Source organism: Coregonus clupeaformis, chromosome 1 (genome assembly GCF_020615455.1).
Source record: "Coregonus clupeaformis isolate EN_2021a chromosome 1, ASM2061545v1, whole genome shotgun sequence".
In the NCBI taxonomy this organism is placed as follows: domain Eukaryota; kingdom Metazoa; phylum Chordata; class Actinopteri; order Salmoniformes; family Salmonidae; genus Coregonus; species Coregonus clupeaformis.
This window is the reverse complement of record NC_059192.1, coordinates 59,164,287-59,184,639: the sequence shown is the minus strand read 5'-3', so window position 1 is coordinate 59,184,639 and position 20,353 is coordinate 59,164,287. Positions and strand designations below refer to the sequence as shown.

Below are 20,353 nucleotides of genomic sequence, written 5' to 3'. Positions count from 1 at the left end.
AATATGTTTTCTGTATCATGTACAGTGTGTTTATGTGAGCGTCTCATCATCTGTAGGACCTTGTCTGGATCACGTGTATGGACCATTCTCCTCTCTGTGAGGTCAGCCTACAGAGCCCCCAGCCCAACTGCCACATCAGGCCAGTATCAAACCCTTATGAAGGCAGTAAAACTATATATAAAACAGCCCCACATCAACTCTGTTTCCTCCTTGTGAATGTGTGTGAGAATGTGTGTAATGGCTAAACTCATACACATGCAAAGAAAATGTTGTAAATCTAATCTCAGTCAGGGTGCAGTCCATCACAGTGTGTGGGTGTGAGTGAGAGAAGGAGAGCGATACAGAAAGAGAGGGGGAGAGAGAAAGTGCTTGAACAAGATTGTGAGACGTGAGCTCTTCAGGTTGATCCTTTCATCTCCAACATCAAAGTTACCATCATAAAACACAAATTCTCTTCTCCGTAAATGTCATCGACAAATACACAATAAAACTACAGAACTTAGAATAGGAATTTATAATTGCACAACTCGCCCAGAGCTGCTCTCTACATTGTGTTACATTGCCATGGTGGGCCTCCATCTGAACAATCAGTCAGTATAAAAAAAACACAGAACAAACAGGTCAAAACAGGTCCACTGGCTTGTGTTTAACAGTAAACAGTAGTACAATAATAAAAGTTTAATACAAATGGATGAGGAACTACAACTCTGCTGAGATGCTCTGTACAATCGTTCCTTTTCAAGGCGGAGTCTTAACCTGGCCATGGTGCCACAAAGCCCTAAAGGCCACAGATTCTCCATGGGGCGCGATTAAACACACATGTCCATATAAGGTCCATTGAGCACCAGCTCATGGGTGGGGCTGGGGGGTCAGGGGTCGATCTCCATGGGAACGATGGTGATTATGGCATCCTCGTTACCACGGCGCACCACCACCTGCAGCGTGGTGTCCTTCTTGATGATGGTGCTGACGTCGGTTGCAGAGGAAATCCGCTGGCCATTGATGGAGATGATGACATCATGCTCCTTCAGACCGCCACTAAGAGAGGAAGAACACAACAGAATGAGAACTACAGCAACAAACATGCTGGATAGAACGGTTAGCTATAACAATAAGATTGTTATTTCAAGGTATAGATTCATGATTGCTCTTTATTGCACCGACATTCAGCTAGGAATGGATTCCATTGGCCATTGTTGCCTTTACATTTCTTGTTAGAAGGTTTCACACAATATTTGATGTCTTATTTTGTAGTGCTGGACAAATAGTTAGAAGGCACTGAAATAAACTGCGGCAGGTAGCCTAGCGGTTAAGAGCGTTTGGCCAGTAACCGAAAGGTCGCTGGTTCAAATCCCGAGCCGACTAGGTGATAAAGCTGTCAATGTGCCCTTGAGCAAGGCACTTAACCCTAATTGCTCCTGTAAGTGGCTCTGGATAAGAGTCTGCTAAATAACAACAACAACAAATCGACCCTTTTCACATACATGTATCCTTCATCCGGACCACAATAATTAGTCAGCGGAGAGTGCTTTGTGCAACACACTCTCACAGACCAAACACACCCAGAATAGAAATCTAGTAAAACCAAATTACACAAAGAATGGAGTGGTTACCAGAAGTGATATCAAAGCCTCCACTTTCACACAACTACTCTCTGATCACACTCACATGTGAACAGGGGCCGCCTACCACCAACTATAATACTTCCATATTCCCCTCATAGTACTCAGGCAAACAGGACTAACACTTACACCACCAATGAGACACAGAGGGCCTAATAGGAGAACTAGGGCTGGGTGAGTGGGACCAGGAAAACCACAGCAAACCCCTTGCTACTTGAGGGATGAAGGGAATAGCTGACCTCAGCGTCTCTCCAGCCACAACCCTTCTCTGGTAGAACTGTGGTCACCAGAGTTGACCACACTGAATGTGCTGCTGAGGATGTGGGAGGGGAGGATATTTGAGTGGGTGAACAAGCAATGTTTTACTAAGGGGGGTTGTGTGTCTGTGTGTGTGCATCTGCACGTGAAAATGGGAGAGAGAGTGTGTGTGAATGTAAGTGGGTTTGTGTGGGGAGAGTTGGGCGTTGATGGTCTATATACATTTGAAACATGTACATACAGTATCCCTTAGCACAGAAAAAGTCAGACAACTTGTCCTCACACTCATAAGAAACTCATACTATTGGTGAGATGGTGTGTGTTTGTACTTTCTTTCCCTGTTAGTTTGTACTTACGCTGCGGCCGGTGTTTTGGAGATCACCTCCATGACGTACGCTCCAGATGTGATATCAGGGAAGTCTTTGTGTCGCACCTTTAGCTCCTTGGTCAACCTAGAGAGTGAAAGGGAAGAAATTAAGTAACCCATTAGGAAAAAGTGCTTAGTTGTCTGTATCCAACTAAAATGCAGTTCACCAGGCCCAGTTCAAATACATTCTTTTTGACAGCTTTGGATAACTGCATTCTCCAGTTTAGTGCACACATTCACAGTCTCAAGTCTTTCATTGTATTTATCGGGAGTTGACAAAAGAAAAAGTCCCATCTTTATCCTTTTCATTACAAGTATGACCAGTTAATAAGGATCTACTTACGCTGGGGTGAGTGTCATCATCCTCACACCAATGTATCTCTTCTTTGCCCCAGCTCTTCCTAAGGAAACACAATAAGAATAAAAACATCAGGAAGAGGGCAGCTCTTTAATCATATGCAAAAGGTGATTCCTTTTGACTTTAAGAATATCTGGGTGATTCTGAGGCTAGGTCAAATCAAATGTTATTTGTCACATGCTTTGTAAACAACAGGTGTGGTCTAACAGTGAAATGTTTACTTACGGGCCCTTCCCAACAATGCAGAGAGAAAGAAAAATTGAAAAATAACAGAAAAGTAAAACACGTCATAATAAAAGTAACAATAGATACACAATGAGTAACGATAACTTGGTTATATACAAGGGGTACCAGTCCCGAGTCGATGTGCAGGGGTACAAGGTAATTGAGGTAGATATGTACATACAGTTGAAGTCAGAGGTTTACATACCCTTAGGTTGGAATCATTAAAACTCGTTTTTCAACCACTCCACAAATTTCTTCTTAACAAACTATCGTTTTGACAAGTCAGTTAGGACATCTACTTTGTGCATGACACAAGTAATTTTTCCAACAATTGTTTACAGACAGATTATTTCACTTATAATTCACTGTATCACAATTCCAGTGGGTCAGAAGTTTACATACACTAAGTTGACTGTGCCTTTAAACAGCTTGGAAAATTCCAGAAAATGATGTCATGGCTTTAGAAGCTTCTGATAGGCTAATTTACATCATTTGAGTCAATTGGAGGTGTACCTGTGGATGTATTTGAAGGCCTACCTTCAAACTCAGTGCCTCTTTGCTTGACATCATGGGAAAATCAAAATAAATCAGCCAAGACCTCAGAAAAAAATTGTAGACCTCCACAAGTCTGGTTCATCCTTGGGAGCAATTTCCAAAGGGACCACGTTCATCTGTACAAACAACTATACGCAAGTATAAACACCATGGGACCACGCAGCCGTCATACCGCTCAGGAAGGAGACGCGTTCTGTCTCCTAGAGATGAACGTACTTTGGTGCGAAAAGTGCAAATCAATCCCAGAACAACAGCAAAGGACCTTGTGAAGATGCTGGAGGAAACAGGTACAAAAGTATCTTTATCCACAGTAAAACGAGTCCTATATCGACATAACCTGAAAGGCCACTTAGCAAGGAAGAAGCCACTGCTCCAAAACCGCCATAAAAAAGCCAGACTACGGTTTGCAACTGCACATGGGGACAAATATCGTACTTTTTGGAGAAATGTAATCTGGTCTGATGAAACAAAAATAGAACTGTTTGGCCATAATGACCATTGTTATGTTTGGAGGAAAAAGGGGGTGCTTGCAAGCCGAAAAACACCATCCCAACCGTGAAGCACGGGGTTGGCAGCATCATGCTGTGGGGGTGCTTTGCTGCAGGAGGGACTGGTGCACTTCACAAAATAGATGGCATCATGAAGAAGGAAAATTATGTGGATATATTGAAGCAACATCTCAAGACATCTGTCAGGAAGTTAAAGCTTGGTCGCAAATGGGTCTTCCAAATGGACAATGACCCCAAGCATACTTCCAAAGTTGTGGCAAAATGGCTTAAGGACAACAAAGTCAAGGTATTGGAGTGGCCATCGCAAAGCCCTGACCTCAATCCTATAGAAAATGTGTGGGCAGAACTGAAAAAGCGTGTGCGAGCAAGGAGGCCTACAAACCTGACTCAGTTACACCAGCTCTGTCGGAGGAATGGGCCAAAATTCACCCAACTTATTGTGGGAAGCTTGTGGAAGGCTACCCGAAACATTTGATCCAAGTTAAACAATTGAAAGGCAATGTTACCAAATACTAATTGAGTGTATGTAAACTTCTGAACCACTGGGAAATGTGATGAAAGAAATAAAAAGCTGAAATAACAGGAGTTCAAACAGGTGCAGTTAATACAGGTAATGAGTGGAGAACAGGAGGGCTTCTTAAAGAAAAACTAACAGGTCTGTGAGAGCCGGAATTCTTACTGGTTGGTAGGTGATCAAATACTTATGTCATGCAATAAAATGCAAATTAATTACTTAAAAATGTGATTTTCTGGATTTTTGTTTAGATTCCGTCTCTCACAGTTGAAGTGTACCTATGATAAAAATTACAGACCTCTACATGCTTTGTAAGTAGGAAAACCTGCAAAATCGGCAGTGTATCAAATACTTGTTCTCCCCACTGTATACAGTACCAGTCAAAAGTTTGGACACACCTACTCATTCCAGGGTTTTTCTTTATTTTTACTATTTTCTACATTGTAGAATAATAGTGAAGACATCAAAACTATGAAATAACACATATTGAATCATGTACAGTGGGGGAAAAAAGTATTTAGTCAGCCACCAATTGTGCAAGTTCTCCCACTTAAAAATATGAGAGAGGCCTGTAATTTTCATCATAGGTACACGTCAACTATGACAGTCAAAATGAGAAAAAAATATCCAGAAAATCACATTGTAGGATTTTTAATGAATTTATTTGCAAATTATGGTGGAAAATAAGTATTAAGTAAGAGCCAGTTTCATCATAGCGCTTGATGGTTTTTGCGACTGCACTTGAAGAATCTAAAGTTCTTGAAATGCTCTGTATTGACTGACCTTCATGTCTTAAAGTAATATACTGTTGTTTCTCTTTGCTTATTTGAGCTGTTCTTGCCATTATATTGGTATTTAACCAAATAGGGCTATATTCTGTATACCACCTCTACCTTGTCACAACAGAACTAATTGGCTCAAATACATTAAGAAGGAAAGAAATTCCACAAATTAACTTTTAAGAAGGCACACCTGTTAATTGAAATTCATTCCAGGTGACTACCTCATGAAGCTGGTTGAGAGAATGCCAAGAGTGTGCAAAGCTGTCATCAAGGCAAAGTGTGGCTATTTGAAGAATATAAAATATAAAATATTTGTTCAACCCTTTTTTGTTACTACATCATTCCATATGTGTTATTTCATAGTTTTGAAGTCTTCACTATTATTCTACAATGTAAACATAAAGAAAAACCCTTGAATGAGTAGGTGTGTCCAAACTTTTGACTGGTAGTGTATGTTTATTAATTATGAAATTATGAAAAATATGAATAACATCCCACCCATGAGGCCACTAGGGGGCGCTTTGGTTATTCAACTGCAGGAAAGACTACCCCTGTTTAAATTGAGAAATGTTGAGGTGGTAGAACTGACTAAATTAAATTAATCGTAGAGGTCTTATAACCTATTCCATTCTACAGGTAAACATGTTTGGCTCATGTCTGTTTTTCCATATAGGCTTTTTAACTATTTGTAAAAAACTGCCCATTATTAAATTGATGAAATTATTTAATTGAGCTTTTATTTGTATTACTCTTCTTATTCACTTAGCTACTTACTTTTTGTATTGTTGCTGCATTGCTGAGAGGTTAACCTGCAAGAAAGCATTGTACTCCACATGTATGTGACAAAAAAAACTAACTTGAACTTGGAAGGGAATGGGGAGGGAAGCCAGAAAAAGAGGGGAAAATATGACCTGCTTTGTGGTTAGATTGTAGGTGAACAAAACATTGAAAATATGTAGGCCCTTAAGTTATGTGTCCTCAAATGTTATGTAATCTAAAAATCACACATTAGCTAGTAGAACTGACAAGGTCTTACACAGTGAGGGAAAAAAGTATTTGATCCCCTGCTGATTTTGTACGTTTGCCCACTGACAAAGAAATGATCAGTCTATAATTTTAATGGTAGTTTTATTTGAACAGTGAGAGACCGAATAACAACAAAAAAATCCAGAAAAACGCATGTCAAAAATTTTATAAATTGATTTGCATTTTAATGAGGGAAATAAGTATTTGACCCCCTCTCAATCAGAAAGATTTCTGGCTCCCAGGTGTCTTTTATACAGGTAACGAGCTGAGATTAGGAGCACACTCTTAAAGGGAGCGCTCCTAATCTCAGTTTGTTACCTGTATAAAAGACACCTGTCCACAGAAGCAATCAATCAATCAGATTCCAAACTCTCCACCATGGCCAAGACCAAAGAGCTCTCCAAGGATGTCAGGGACAAGATTGTAGACCTACACAAGGCTGGAATGGGCTACAAGACCATCGCCAAGCAGCTAGGTGAGAAGGTGACAACAGTTGGTGCGATGCAATGCAAGAAACACAAAAGAACTGTCAATCTCCCTCGGCCTGGGGCTCCATGCAAGATCTCACCTCGTGGAGTTGCAATGATCATGAGAACGGTGAGGAATCAGCCCAGAACTACACAGGAGGATCTTGTCAATGATCTCAAGGCAGCTGAGACCATAGTCACCAAGAAAACAATTGGTAACATACTATGCCGTGAAGGACTGAAATCCTGCAGCACCCGCAAGGTCCCCCTGCTGAAGAAAGCACATATAAAGGGCTGTCTGAAGTTTGCCAATGAACATCTGAATGATTCAGAGGAGAACTGGGTGAAAATGTTGTGGTCAGATGAGAACAAAATGGAGCTCTTTGGCATCAACTCAACTCGCCGTGTTTGGAGGAGGAGGAATGCTGCCTATGACCCCAAGAACACCTTCCCCACCGTCAAACATGGAGGTGGAAACATTATGCTTTGGGGGTGTTTTTCTGCTAAGGGGACAGGACAACTTCACCGCATCAAAGGGACGATGGACGGGGCCATGTACCGTCAAATCTTGGGTGAGAACCTCCTTCCCTCAGCCAGGGCATTCAAAATGGGTCGTGGATGGGTATTCCAGCATGACAATGACCCAAAACACACGGCCAAGGCAACAAAGGAGTGGCTCAAGAAGAAGCACATTAAGGTCCTGGAGTGGCCTAGCCAGTCTCCAGACCGTAATCCCATAGAAAATCTGTGGAGGGAGCTGAAGATTTGAGTTGCCAAACGTCAGGCTCGAAACCTTAATGACTTGGAGAAGATCTGCAAAGAGGAGTGGGACAAAATCCCTCCTGAGATGTGTGCAAACCTGGTGGCCAACTACAAGAAACGTCTGACCTCTGTGATTGCCAACAAGGGTTTTGCAACCAAGTACTAAGTCATGTTTTGCAGAGGGGTCAAATACTTATTTCCCTCATTAAAATGCAAATCAATTTATAACATTTTTGACATGCGTTTTTCTGGATTTTTTTGTTGTTATTCTGTCTCTCACTGTTCAAATAAATCTACCATTAAAATTATAGACTGATCATGTCTTTGTCAGTGGGCAAACGTACAAAATCAGCAGGGGATCAAATACTTTTTTCCCTCACTGTAGCTTATTCCATTCTACAGGTATTTTTTTTGGCTCATGTCTCTTTATATTCATATAGTCTAGGGCAATGATGGGCATCATATGGGGCCTCAGTTGCTCGTGGGTCTGCGTACCCACATTGGAGTTGTATTGTGCTGTTATGAGGACACTTGAATTTTTCTTTACAGTAGAGTTGCCCTGGTCCTGTCAGTATACAGTAACTTTAACGAGCAACTGCCCCTAAAAAACAACTTCTCATTTAGAAAACAGCCTATGTGGCATTGATATGAGTCAGAAACATTTATTCTACTGTCAAAATTGACAAAAAAATCAGTCTCGTCCAAAACAGAGTTTTGTGAGACTTGTGGTCGTGACTGCATAAATGAAGGTTGGGTTTGTTTCAATCCTGCCCACATGCCCACAGCTGGCAGCAAAAAAGTAATCATAAATTCGGAGTGGAGCTGCACACGACCTGATCGTAATGCCTGTGGTAAATTTGGGTTAACTTTGGATATCCCTATGGGGCTAGTTAGAGACCATTGGTAAATTACAAAATGTACATGGGACAATATGTAAAAATTCCAATAGCTCCAAATTTCAATTACTTAAAAACCTCAAACCAACTATACATTTCAGAAATTCGTACATAAATATATAAAGCATTTAATGAGAAAAAATGAAAAGGTGTGCAACATGAAAATATTGTCTCATTTACATTATGTAATTTATTGACGGTCCCTAACTTGCCCCGGAGATAGGCTATCCAAAGTCAGTCAGGGTGCACACCAGCCGGCTAAAGCTAATTGGCTAAATAATTTGGCTAACTCTTCCCACCTGCGAACACACACAGGAGACACCCACATCAAACCACACCCCGAAACCAACTCACATTTGAATTCAGTCATGGCCGCTTACATTTCTTAATAAACCAAATCTAAAATGAGGCCAAATCAGGAAGTGCAGTCGCCCTTTAAAACTAACTAATGACATGTTGCACCTCTACCTTGAGACCTTTCAGATGAGCCAAGGACGAGGACAAATGAGAACAGCAGGCCAGTGGAGCACTTAGAACAGGAGCAGCCAGGGGCAAATGGTAGGGAAGAGGATGATTTAGGTGTCCCAGACACAGGCCCAAAACAAACAGAAGAGTAGATGATGGAGAGAGAAACCAGACAAGACACAGAGACAGCAACAGAATAGTAGGATATGATGGAGAGAGACAACACACAAAGACAGCAACAGAAGAATAGGTGCTGGAGAAAGACACCAGACAAGACACAGAGACCGCAACAGAATAGGATATGATGGCTAGAGACACCAGAATAACAGAATAGGCCATAACAGAAAAGGATAGACAAAGGAGAAAGTAACAAAGAAGAACCTGAGACAGCAACAGACAAGACACAGACAGCAACAGACAAGACACAGAGAAAGAGACAGAAGAGGGCAGATGGAGAGAGTACAGAGGTGGACTGTATCACTTCAAGCTGCTCTATAGATTCTAATTAGTTGTATTTATTTGCACAAATTATAACAGGTGAAATACAGACAGTGAAAAAGTAAAACATGGTTTACAAAGAATTTGAAAATACTATTAAAAACTTGTTTACTTTTACAGTTTTTACAACCAGGACAGGACGAGAGAGGAGGGTAGACAAGAATCAGCAACATATAATACTAAGAGACAGCAACAGAAGAGGGCAGACAAGAGAGACAGCAACAGACAACACAGAGAAAGCGATGGAGAGAGGCAGAGGAGGGGTGAGCACACAGTAGACTGTATCACTTAAAGCTGCTCTATGGATTCTAATTACGGCACAGTTTGTTTGTTTGTGTGTGTGTGTGTGTGTGTGTGTGTGTGTGTGTGTGTGTGTGTGTGTGTGTGTGTGTGTGTGTGTGTGTGTGTATGAGAGAGAGAGAGAGTCTATGTTTGAAGTTGTTGAGTGGTTTTTGGCAATACACTGTAGATGAACAGTATGTGTTCCAGAGTAGAGACCCCCACAGTAGCAACTGTAATTGAGTACTGGCAGTGTCTGCTGTGGTAGGTAGGTACAAGTTACCTGAACATTTTCTAATCTCTCAATGTTCTAATCTCTGTGTTCGTGTCAAAATGCACCAAATTCATGCATTTAGCTGTTGAAGTTATTTTCTTGGGGGGCCGGGGCAGAATGCCGCTGGACCCCCCTACTGGCTTTGGGCTAAGCCCCGAATGTCTTCAAATCCTAGAAACGCCCATGGTGTGGAGTGCAATAGAGATTGGTCATCTGTGGATCGTTTGGGGCTGTATACGAATTGGATTGTCTGGGATGATGGTGTTGATGTGAGCCATGGGATAAGCTTAGTCATAACGGGGTCTGAATCAAAATGTCTGTAAGTGCTTATGGTTATCCTCAAAATATGTGGCTAAGAGTGTAAACAGGACCATACACTAGGGGGATATATTTAGATGTTACACCCAGGATGACCATAGGGATAAAACGTCCTACCTCGGGACTGTCTGTCGTAGGATTCAGTCAGGAACTCTCGGATCTTATCAGAGGGGATGGCGAAGGAGATACCAGCTGTCACTTTCAGAGTGTTGATCCCGATCACCTCACCATCCTACAATAACACAGTCAATAATGAAGTCAATAATACAGTCATCCAACAACAATATACAATACAGTCAATGTAGTGTCTGAAAACCACATTAACCAAAATCATTCATAATCATACATAGTGACACACTAATAACACCGTAACACTCCTACACACAATCACACATTTGCATACAGTTTCAAACTACAATGTGCCATCATGCAGACACATTGTCTGCCTTCTATTAGAGATGTAGAACTACTGTTTCACTGTCAATAAACAAACAGTATTCTCACCAGATTCACCAGAGGGCCTCCTGAATTACCATACTGTAAACAGAAAAGGACATCACTTCAGTTCTCAGTTCACAATCCTTTGGGATGTGTGTGTGTGTGTGTGTGTGTGCATGTGTTCACAGACTCACATTGATAATAGCGTCTGTCTGAATGTATTCCATTTCAGAGTTGCGTAGGCCCAGCTCCTTGCCCCCTCGTTGGGTTGTGCTGACTATCCCTGTGGTAACTGTGTTCTGGAGGGAGAAGGGGCTTCCGATGGCCACCACAAACTCCCCAGGCCTCAGGTCTGATGAATGCCCCAACATCAGCACAGGAAGCTTGATCTGAAGGTGGGACAAGTTAGGGAGGGCATATTTATTTACAGCATTAATATTTACTGTGAATCTAAAGTCCTTCAAGCACAATTCCATAGACCCTTCCAATTCTTCTCACTGTATGGTCAGTCCACACTCTCAACAGTGAATCTCTTTTATATGTGGCCAGTACCTCATAAAACAGTACAAATCCATTTATGTTAAACTCCAGAACCACTGAGACTGCATGGCAAGGCAACCATGACAAGCCAGAGACAGTGCCTAGACAGACAGAGAGAGGGTATATTTATCCAGCCACAGTTTTCCTGTCTGCATTAAATAATTTCAATTCCGTCCAGTCATAGCCAATGAGTGTATGGTCCTAGCCCACGCGTCACTACATCACGTTGAGTCGGTGGTGCCCAACACACCACCAACGAATTCCCTGACAACAGCACCATCTTGAGACCTTTCCTATTTGTTCCCTGTATCCATTTTGTTTACCCTGGGTTATAAATAGAGTCACAGTGTGGAAGCTAATGTAACTGAGACTGACTGGCCAACAAGCCAAAGATATACACAAACAAAAGTATATGTATGCAAACACCAAAACACGCCCTGTAGTCAACTACCCAGGTGTATTCATATTGCCATCATGAAATATAATAACACTACATTTCCCATTTCCAATATAGTATATAAACTAGATTATTACATGTTGATTGGCATCTCTACACAACATTAGAGCCATAGGTCTACAAATAGTATAAATCCATCAAAAATGGAAGTCAATTATAATACGCCATTTTAGCTTTTTGTGTTGCGGGAACTCAATGCGAACTTGACCCATGAGTTGTAGCCTAGGTATTAATAGAAGACGACAGTGAGAAGATGAGAGTGTGTAACTGAGGAGGGGAACCTTTTACATCCCCCCCATCCCCCCATCCCACCTTCTCCTCCTCCCCCCATCCCACCTTCTCCTCCTCCCCCCTCTCATTCCCTTTATCCAGACTTGACACTGGAATAGCAGTCTGTGAACTGCTATTCAGTCTGTGACTCCCCACCCTCACACCATCACACTCACTCACACATACACACACACACATGCACACACACTCACGGACACATACACACACATTTGTTTTACTATCCTTGTGGGGACCAAACAATTGATTCCCATTCTAAATCCTATTTTGCCTAACCCCTAACCCTAACCCTTAACCTAACCCTAACCTTAAACCTAACCTTAACCTCAAACCCTAAACCTAACCATAATTCTAACCCTTACCCTAATTGTAACCCTAAATCTAACCCCTAAGCCTAAAATAGCCTTTTTCCTTGTGGGGACCGGCGAAATGTCCCCACTTGTCCGGATTTTCCTTGTTTAACTATCCTTGTGAGGACTTCTGGTCCCCACAAGATTAGTTTAAAAAAAGTAAAAAACACACACACACCGCCCGTACCCCGACCCGACCAGGGTAAGGGGATAACCAGATGGAGGGAGAAAAGGCACATGGTGGCAAGAGGAAGTCAGGTGCGTCTGAGTCACTGGTTGTCTGCCAGCCGCTTGCTGTGGTGATAGTGCTAATAACAGCGTGATTGTTATACAATCGAAGGATGCTTATTGAAATGTCTCAGACAAGTGAATAAAGAAAACAAAGCTTGACACACACATGTACATATCCATCTGCTTACACACAATGCTGCCACTGTATTGTGGGCGGTACAGTCAGGCTTACACACATTCACTTATACACTGTGAATGCCTAGGCTAGCTGATATGAGCCCTTTGAGGGTGGGAGTGTCTATGTGTGAATAGGCATAAAGCAAACATCAAATGGAATGACTCTTCATGTGTGAAGACTGTTAGTCTAGCTATCACCACCTGAACCCAGCTACTTTTTGTCCTTGTGGATTCCGTGTTGAATATACAGTACCAGTCAAAAGTTTGGACACACCTACTCATTCATGGCTTTTTCTTTATTTTTACTATTTCCTACATTGTAGAATAATAGTGAAGACATCCAAAATATGAAATAACACATATCGAATCATGAAGTAACCAAAAAAGTGTTAAATAAATCAAAATATATTTTAGATTCTTCAAAGTAACATAACACTTTTTTGGTTACTACATGATCCCATATGGGTTATTTCATAGTTTTAATGTCTTCACTATTATTCTACAATGTAGAAAATAGTCAAAATTAAGACAAAAAAACTTGAATGAGTAGGTGTGTCCAATCTTTTGACTGGTACTGTATGTATTTTCGGTGGTTCTGACTTTCTCTTGACCATAAGTGACTCACCAGGTTATTTTGAACCATGGGCTGGTCTTAATGCATTAACACTTATCCCCCAACATTGACCACATTATCTGTGTGTGGTGGTGATGAAGATACTAAAAGTCCTGGACTGAGAAGCATCCGTACAGTTCTGGCCTGTAGTGAATCAGAACAAAGTATTTCAGCATTCAGTCACTAGCGTGAGGGCTCAGAAGCCAACTGCGTAGAGTTTTTTTCATGGTCCTAGTTCTTGCCGGATTTAGCTACCAACAGTTTTTACACTTTAAGAAGAGGTGGTTAACCTTTTAAGGATCAGACCCTTCTTTTCAATTTCCGCCTAAAATGACACACCCAAATCTAACTACCTGTAGCTCAGGACCTGAAGCAAGGATATGCATGTTCTTGATACTATTTGAAAGGAAACACTTTGAAGTTTGTGGAAATGTGAAATTGATGTAGGAGAACATAACACAATAGATCTGGTAAAAGATAAAACAAACAAAAAAACATGTCTTTATTTTTGTTGCATCATCTTTGACATGAAAAAGAAAAGCCATACATTATGATAGGAAGCTGGAGGTAATTTAGATGTTGTCTACAAGAGGGCAACAGTGTTTGTGCAAAGATTCAGACTGATACCTTCAAGAATGAGGGAGCTACATAACATTTAGTATGAAGTCACCCAGGTGTCCCTCATAAGTTTGCCCAAATGTACCCAAGCGGCCTCCAAGTGGCCGAATTGCTATATTGATACATTTTCAAGTACATAACTATAGAGAACATACAACAATGCTATGGTAATAAAAAATACACGTTTACACACTCCCAGGAATGTCATATATGATTAACTATTTAAGATAAGGGCGAAGTTAGCAGCCAACACTGATCTAATGTCATAAGTGAACACACCACAAACACTTCATACTAAATGTTATGTAGCTCCCTCATTCATACACCTTATGGAACAGCAGGTACTGTGAAGTAACACAAACATAGGCACAGACACATGCATACAAACACACACACGATAACATACACACTATACACACACGTACACTTGGATATTGTACTGTAGATATGTGGTAGTGGTAGGGGGGCACACAGTGTGTTGTGAAATCTGTGAATGTATTGTAGTGTTTTTAAAATGGTATAAACTTCTTTAATTTGCTGGACCCCAGGAAGAGTGGCTGCTGCCTTGGCAGCAGCTAATGGGGATCCATAATAAATACAAATACAAATACAAATACAACGACGCCTCCCTGCTGTGCTCTTTTTGGCCCTGAGGCACATTCATGTCAGCAGTTATGTATTTTGGCAGGTGAACACAACTGGTGGCAGGAGTAGAGGGGTGAAGATGAAGGGGGCTGTACTTTCCAGTAAAGTCCAGCTGAGGTCCTGGCTGCCTTTTCGGTCTAAATGTTGGTGGAAGTGGCTCCACATCATCTCCTGGGCTGGCCTCTTCACACCTCTAGATGGCCGGGCTTGGAGCCAGAGACAGCAGCAGGGGTCGGACTGAATAAAAAAATATATATAGTAAGAATATTTTTACGGATGAGCCCTGCATCAATACATCAAATAAACAACACATATCTATAAACATATTATATATAATATAGAGTAGGGGGAACACAATCACTGTGGTGAAGTGTGTGTACCAATGGTAAAAAAGGCTGGTGAGGGGAGGACGGCTCGTAGTGGTGGCCGGGGTGGGGTGAGTGGAATGGTATCAAGCACATGGTTTTCATCTGTTTGGTGCTGTTCCATTCAATCCATTCTGGCCATTCCACTCCATTCCGGCCATTGTTGTGTGCCGTCCTCCCGTCACCAGCCCCCAGTGGCTTTTATATATATACACTACCGTTCAAAAGTTTGGGGTCACTTAGAAATGTCCTTGTTTTCCATGAAAACATACATGAAATGAGTTTGAATTAGAAATATAGCAAAAATGAATAGGAAATGTAGTCATTGACAAGGTTAGAAATAATGATTTTTAATAGAAATAATAATTGTGTCCTTCAAACTTTGCTTTCGTCAAAGAATCATCCATTTGCAGCAATTACAGCCTTGCAGACCTTTGGCATTCTAGTTGTCAATTTGTTGAGGTAATCTGAAGAGATTTCACCCCATGCTTCCTGAAGCACCTCCCACAAGTTGGATTGGCTTGATGGGCACTTCTTACGTACCATATGGTCAAGCTGCTCCCACAACAGCTCAATAGGGTTGAGATCCGGTGACTGTGCTGGCCACTCCTTTATAGAACGAATACCAGCTGACTGCTTCTTCCCTAAATAGTTATAGCATAGTTTGGAGCTGTGCTTTGGGTCATTGTCCTGTTGTAGGAGGAAATTGGCTCCAATCAAGAGCCGTCCACAGAGTATAATAATAATAATAATATGCCATTTAGCAGACGCTTTTATCCAAAGCGACTTACAGTCATGTGTGCATACATTTTTACGTATGGGTGGTCCCGGGGATCGAAACCACTACCCTGGCGTTACAAGCGCCATGCTCTACCAATTGAGCTACAGAGGATGTATGGCATGGCGTTGCAAAATGGAGTGATAGCCTTCCTTCTTCAAGATCCCTTTTACCCTGTACAAATCTCCCACTTTACCACCACCAAAGCACCCCCAGACCATCACATTGCCTCCACCATGCTTGACAGATGGCATCAAGCACTCCTCCAGCATCTTTTCATTTGGTCTGTGTCTCACAAATGTTCTTCTTTGTGATCTGAACACCTCACACTTCGATTCGTCTGTCCATAATACTTTTTTCCAATCTTCCTCTGTCCAGTGTCTGTGTTCTTTTGCCGATCTTAATCTTTTCTTTTTATTGGCCAGTCTGAGATATGGCTTTTTCTTTGCAACTCTGCCTAGAAGGTCAGCATCCCTGAGTCGCCTCTTCACTGTTGATGTTGAGACTGGTGTTTTGTGGGTACTATTTAATGTAGCTGCCAGGTGAGGACCTGTGTGGCGTCTGTTTCTCAAACTAGACACTCTAATATATTTGTCCTCTTGCTCAGTTGTGCACCGGGGCCTCCCACACCTCTTTCTATTCTGGTTAGAGCCAGTTTGCGCTGTTCTGTGAAGGGAGTAGTACACAGCGTTGTACGAGATCTTCAGTTTCTTGGCAATTTCTCGCATGGAATAGCCTTCATTTCTCAGAACAAGAATAGACTGACGAGTTTCAGAAGAAAGTTATTTGTTTCTGGCCATTTTGAGCCTGTAATCGAACCCACAATTGCTGATGCTCCAGATACTCAACTAGTCTCAAGAAGGCCAGTTTTATTGCTTATTTAATCAGCACAACAGTTTTCAGCTGTGCTATCATAATTGCAAAAGGGTTTTCTAATGATCAATTAGCCTTTTAAAATGATAAACCTGGATTAGCAAACACAACGTGCCATTGGAACACAGGACTGTGTCATGATCGTCGTAAGCAACGGACCAAGGCGCAGCGTGATATGCGTACATCTTTTAATGAGTACTTTTCATAACCATAACAAAACAACAAAACGATACGTGAAGTCCTAAGGTTAACAAACACAAACCTCTCCGGAACAAGATCCCACAAATGACAAGTGCAAAACAGGCTGCCTAAGTATGGTTCCCAATCAGAGACAACGAGCCACAGCTGTCTCTAATTGGGAACCACCCTGGCCAACATAGAAATAAACGATCTAGACAGAAACAAATAGAAAACAAAACATAGACACTACACACCCTGGCTCAACATTTAAGAGTCCCCAGAGCCAGGGCGTGACAGTACCCCCAACTAAACCCAACAGGGGAGGGGCCGGGTGGGCATTCCACCTCGGAGGCGGATCCGGCTCCGGGCGTGACCACCACTCTCTAGCTACCCCCCCGTAGCGCCCCTGGTCTGGTCCCGCTGGCTGGAGCTGGACTGGACATCGGTGGAGCGGATTGCTTAGGCTCCGGTGTGGAGCAGCTGACCGGTACCTGACCAGGCACCGGTGGAACAGACACGGGCTGTGCCGGACTGACGACGCGCACCACTGGCTTGGTGAGGGGAGCAGGAACAGGCCGGACCGGGCTGGCGACGCGCACCACTGGCTTGGTGCGGGGAGCAGGAACAGGCCGGACCGGGCTGGCGACGCGCACCACTGGCTTGGTGCGGGGAGCAGGAAAAGGCCGGACCGGGCTGACGACGCGCACCACAGGCTTGGTGCGGGGAGCAGGAACAGGCCGGACCGGGCTGGCGACGCGCACCACTGTCTTGGTGCGGGGAGCAGGAACAGGCCGGACCGGGCTGGCGACGCGCACCACTGGCTTGGTGCGGGGAGCAGGAACAGGCCGGGCCGGGCCGGCGACGCGCACCACAGGCTTGGTGCGAGGGGCAGGAACAGGCCGGGCCGGGCTGGCAACGCGCAACAGTGGCTTGGTGCGAGGGGCAGGAACATGCCGGGCCGGGCTGGCGACGCGCACCACAGGCTTGGTGCGAGGGGCAGGAACAGGCCGGGCCGGGCTGGCGACGCGCACCACTGGCTTGGTGCGAGGGGCAGGAACGGGTCGGGCCGGACTGGGAACACGCACCACTAACTTAGTGCGGGGAGCAGGAACGGGTTGGGCCGTACTGGGAACACGCACCACTAAGTTAGTGCGGGGAGCAGGAACGGGTTGGGCCGTACTGGGAACACGCACCACTAACTTAGTGCGGGAGCAGGAACGGGTCGGGCCGGACTGGGAACACGCACCACTAACTTAGTGCGGGGAGCAGGAATGGGTTGGGCCGTACTGGGAACACGCACCACTAAGTTAGTGCGGGGAGCAGGAACGGGTTGGGCCGTACTGGGAACACGCACCACTAACTTAGTGCGGGGAGCAGGAACGGGTCGGGCCGGACTGGGAACACGCACCACTAACTTAGTGCGGGGAGCAGGAACGGGTTGGGCCGTACTGGGAACACGCACCACTAAGTTAGTGCGGGGAGCAGGATCGGGTTGGGCCGTACTGGGAACACGCACCACTAACTTAGTGCGGGGAGCAGGAACGGGTTGGGCCGTACTGGGAACACGCACCACTAAGTTAGTGCGGGGAGCAGGAACGGGTTGGGCCGTACTGGGAACACGCACCACTAACTTAGTGCGGGGAGCAGGAACGGGTTGGGCCGGACTGGGAACACGCACCACTAACTTAGTGCGGGGAGCAGGAACGGGTCGGGCCGGACTGGGAACACGCACCACTAACTTAGTGCGGGGAGCAGGAACGGGTTGGGCCGTACTGGGAACACGCACCACTAACTTAGTGCGGGGAGCAGGAACGGGCCTGACCGTACTGGGAACACACACCACTGGCCTTGTGCGGGAATCAGGAACGGGCCGGACCGGACTGGTGACACACACCACTTGCTTGGTGCGAGGAGCGGGACTGGGTTTCCTCATAAACCTCCGCTCCCTCTGCTGCCTACTCAGTTCCTCTCGCCGTGCCTCCACACTCTCCTTCTCCCTCCTGACCAATGGCCCCCGTAACCTGGTGGCCTCCTCTCCTAGTCCACAAACTCGCCCTGTAGCTGCCTCCAGCAGCCCCGTCATCCATGCCGTGTGCCCCCCCCAAAAAATGTATTGTATTTGCCTCTCGCCTGTCCGACGACGGCCCGGTTGGCGCCGCTTCTCCCCTCCTGCCTGGACATCCTCCCTCATCGCCCTCCGGTAGCGGACGGCCTCCTCCTCGGTGATCTTCCCCCAACCGAGGAGGACATCCACTAGCGTTACCTCCGGCGTTTGCTCCTGGACACGCTGCTTGGTCCTTAATTGGTGGGATCTTCTGTCACGATCGTCGTAAGCAACGGACCAAGGCGCAGCGTGATATGCGTACATCTTTTAATGAGTACTTTTCATAACCATAACAAAACAACAAAACGATACGTGAAGTCCTAAGGTTAACAAACACAAACCTCTCCGGAACAAGATCCCACAAATGACAAGTGCAAAACAGGCTGCCTAAGTATGGTTCCCAATCAGAGACAACGAGCCACAGCTGTTTCTAATTGGGAACCACCCTGGTCAACATAGAAATAAACGATCTAGACAGAAACACATAGAAAACAAAACATAGACACTACACACCCTGGCTCAACATTTAAGAGTCCCCAGAGCCAGGGCGTGACAGACTGATGGTTGCTGATAATGGGCCTCTGTATGCCTATGTAGATATTCCATTAAAAATCAGCCGTTTTCAGCTACAATAGTCATTTACAACATTAACAATGTCTACACTGTATTTCTGATCAATTTGATGTTATTTTAATGGACAAAAAAATTGCTTTTCTTTCGAAAAAAATGACATTTCTAAGTGACCCCAAACTTTTGAACGGTAGTGTATATATATACAAGGCATTCGAAAACCACAGCCACACCATGTCAAAGTCAACATAAAATACACATTGGCTATACATTGTGGGTCTATATATGTATGATATATATCATTAGTTATTATATATATATATACACAGCTGTGGAAAAAATTACATTACATGTATGACAGCCATTCCATTCCAGTGTCTGTTGAATTCCAACACAGGCACACCTCATTCTACTGAATTAGGTACTGATTAGGTGATCACATGAACCAAATCTTATTTAACAAGGAAAAATATAAAAAACACTGCTGTGGTCATCACTATCCTCTTGCAATAGGACCAGCTGGATGGCAAAAACAGTGCTAATAGTACCTCATAAGTAATATTAATCAAAAAATAACTATTGACCATGCCAAAAGAGTTGAAAAGGAAAGTTTTGAGTGAGGGAAAGAAGGGTTCAATTAGGGCTTTACTGGCAGAGGGATACAGTGAGCGTCAGGTTGCTTCCATCCTTAAAATTTCAAAGACGGCGGTTCATAAGAACAAGGTCAAGCAGCAGACATTGGGGACAACAAAGCTACAGACCGGCAGAGGGCGAAAACGACTCTCTACTGACCGGGATGACCGCCAACTCATTCCAATGTCACTCAACAACCGTAGGATGACATCAAGTGACCTACAAAAAGAATGGCAAACGGCAGCTGGGGTGAGGTGCACGACGAGAACGGTTCGAAAACAGGCCCTTCATCAATGAGAAGCAAAGAAGAGCCAGGCT

The 20,353-nt window shown here is 43.9% G+C and overlaps 1 protein-coding gene across 1 annotated transcript in view; it reads right to left on the bottom strand.

Annotated features, from left to right (window-relative positions):
- Positions 1–499: 499 nt before the first annotated feature.
- The window catches only part of LOC121571283 (serine protease HTRA1A-like), a 45,171-nt gene continuing 25,317 nt past the window's right edge, over positions 500–20,353 (bottom strand). Inside the window, exons 4-9 of the mRNA XM_041882672.2 lie at positions 10,808–11,002; positions 10,680–10,712; positions 10,293–10,407; positions 2,591–2,648; positions 2,237–2,332; positions 500–1,038 (exon numbers count right to left, since the gene is read on the bottom strand). Of these exons, the coding sequence (XP_041738606.1) occupies positions 870–1,038; positions 2,237–2,332; positions 2,591–2,648; positions 10,293–10,407; positions 10,680–10,712; positions 10,808–11,002 (666 nt within the window). The 3' untranslated portion in view covers positions 500–869. The remainder of the gene's footprint in view (positions 1,039–2,236; positions 2,333–2,590; positions 2,649–10,292; positions 10,408–10,679; positions 10,713–10,807; positions 11,003–20,353) is intronic.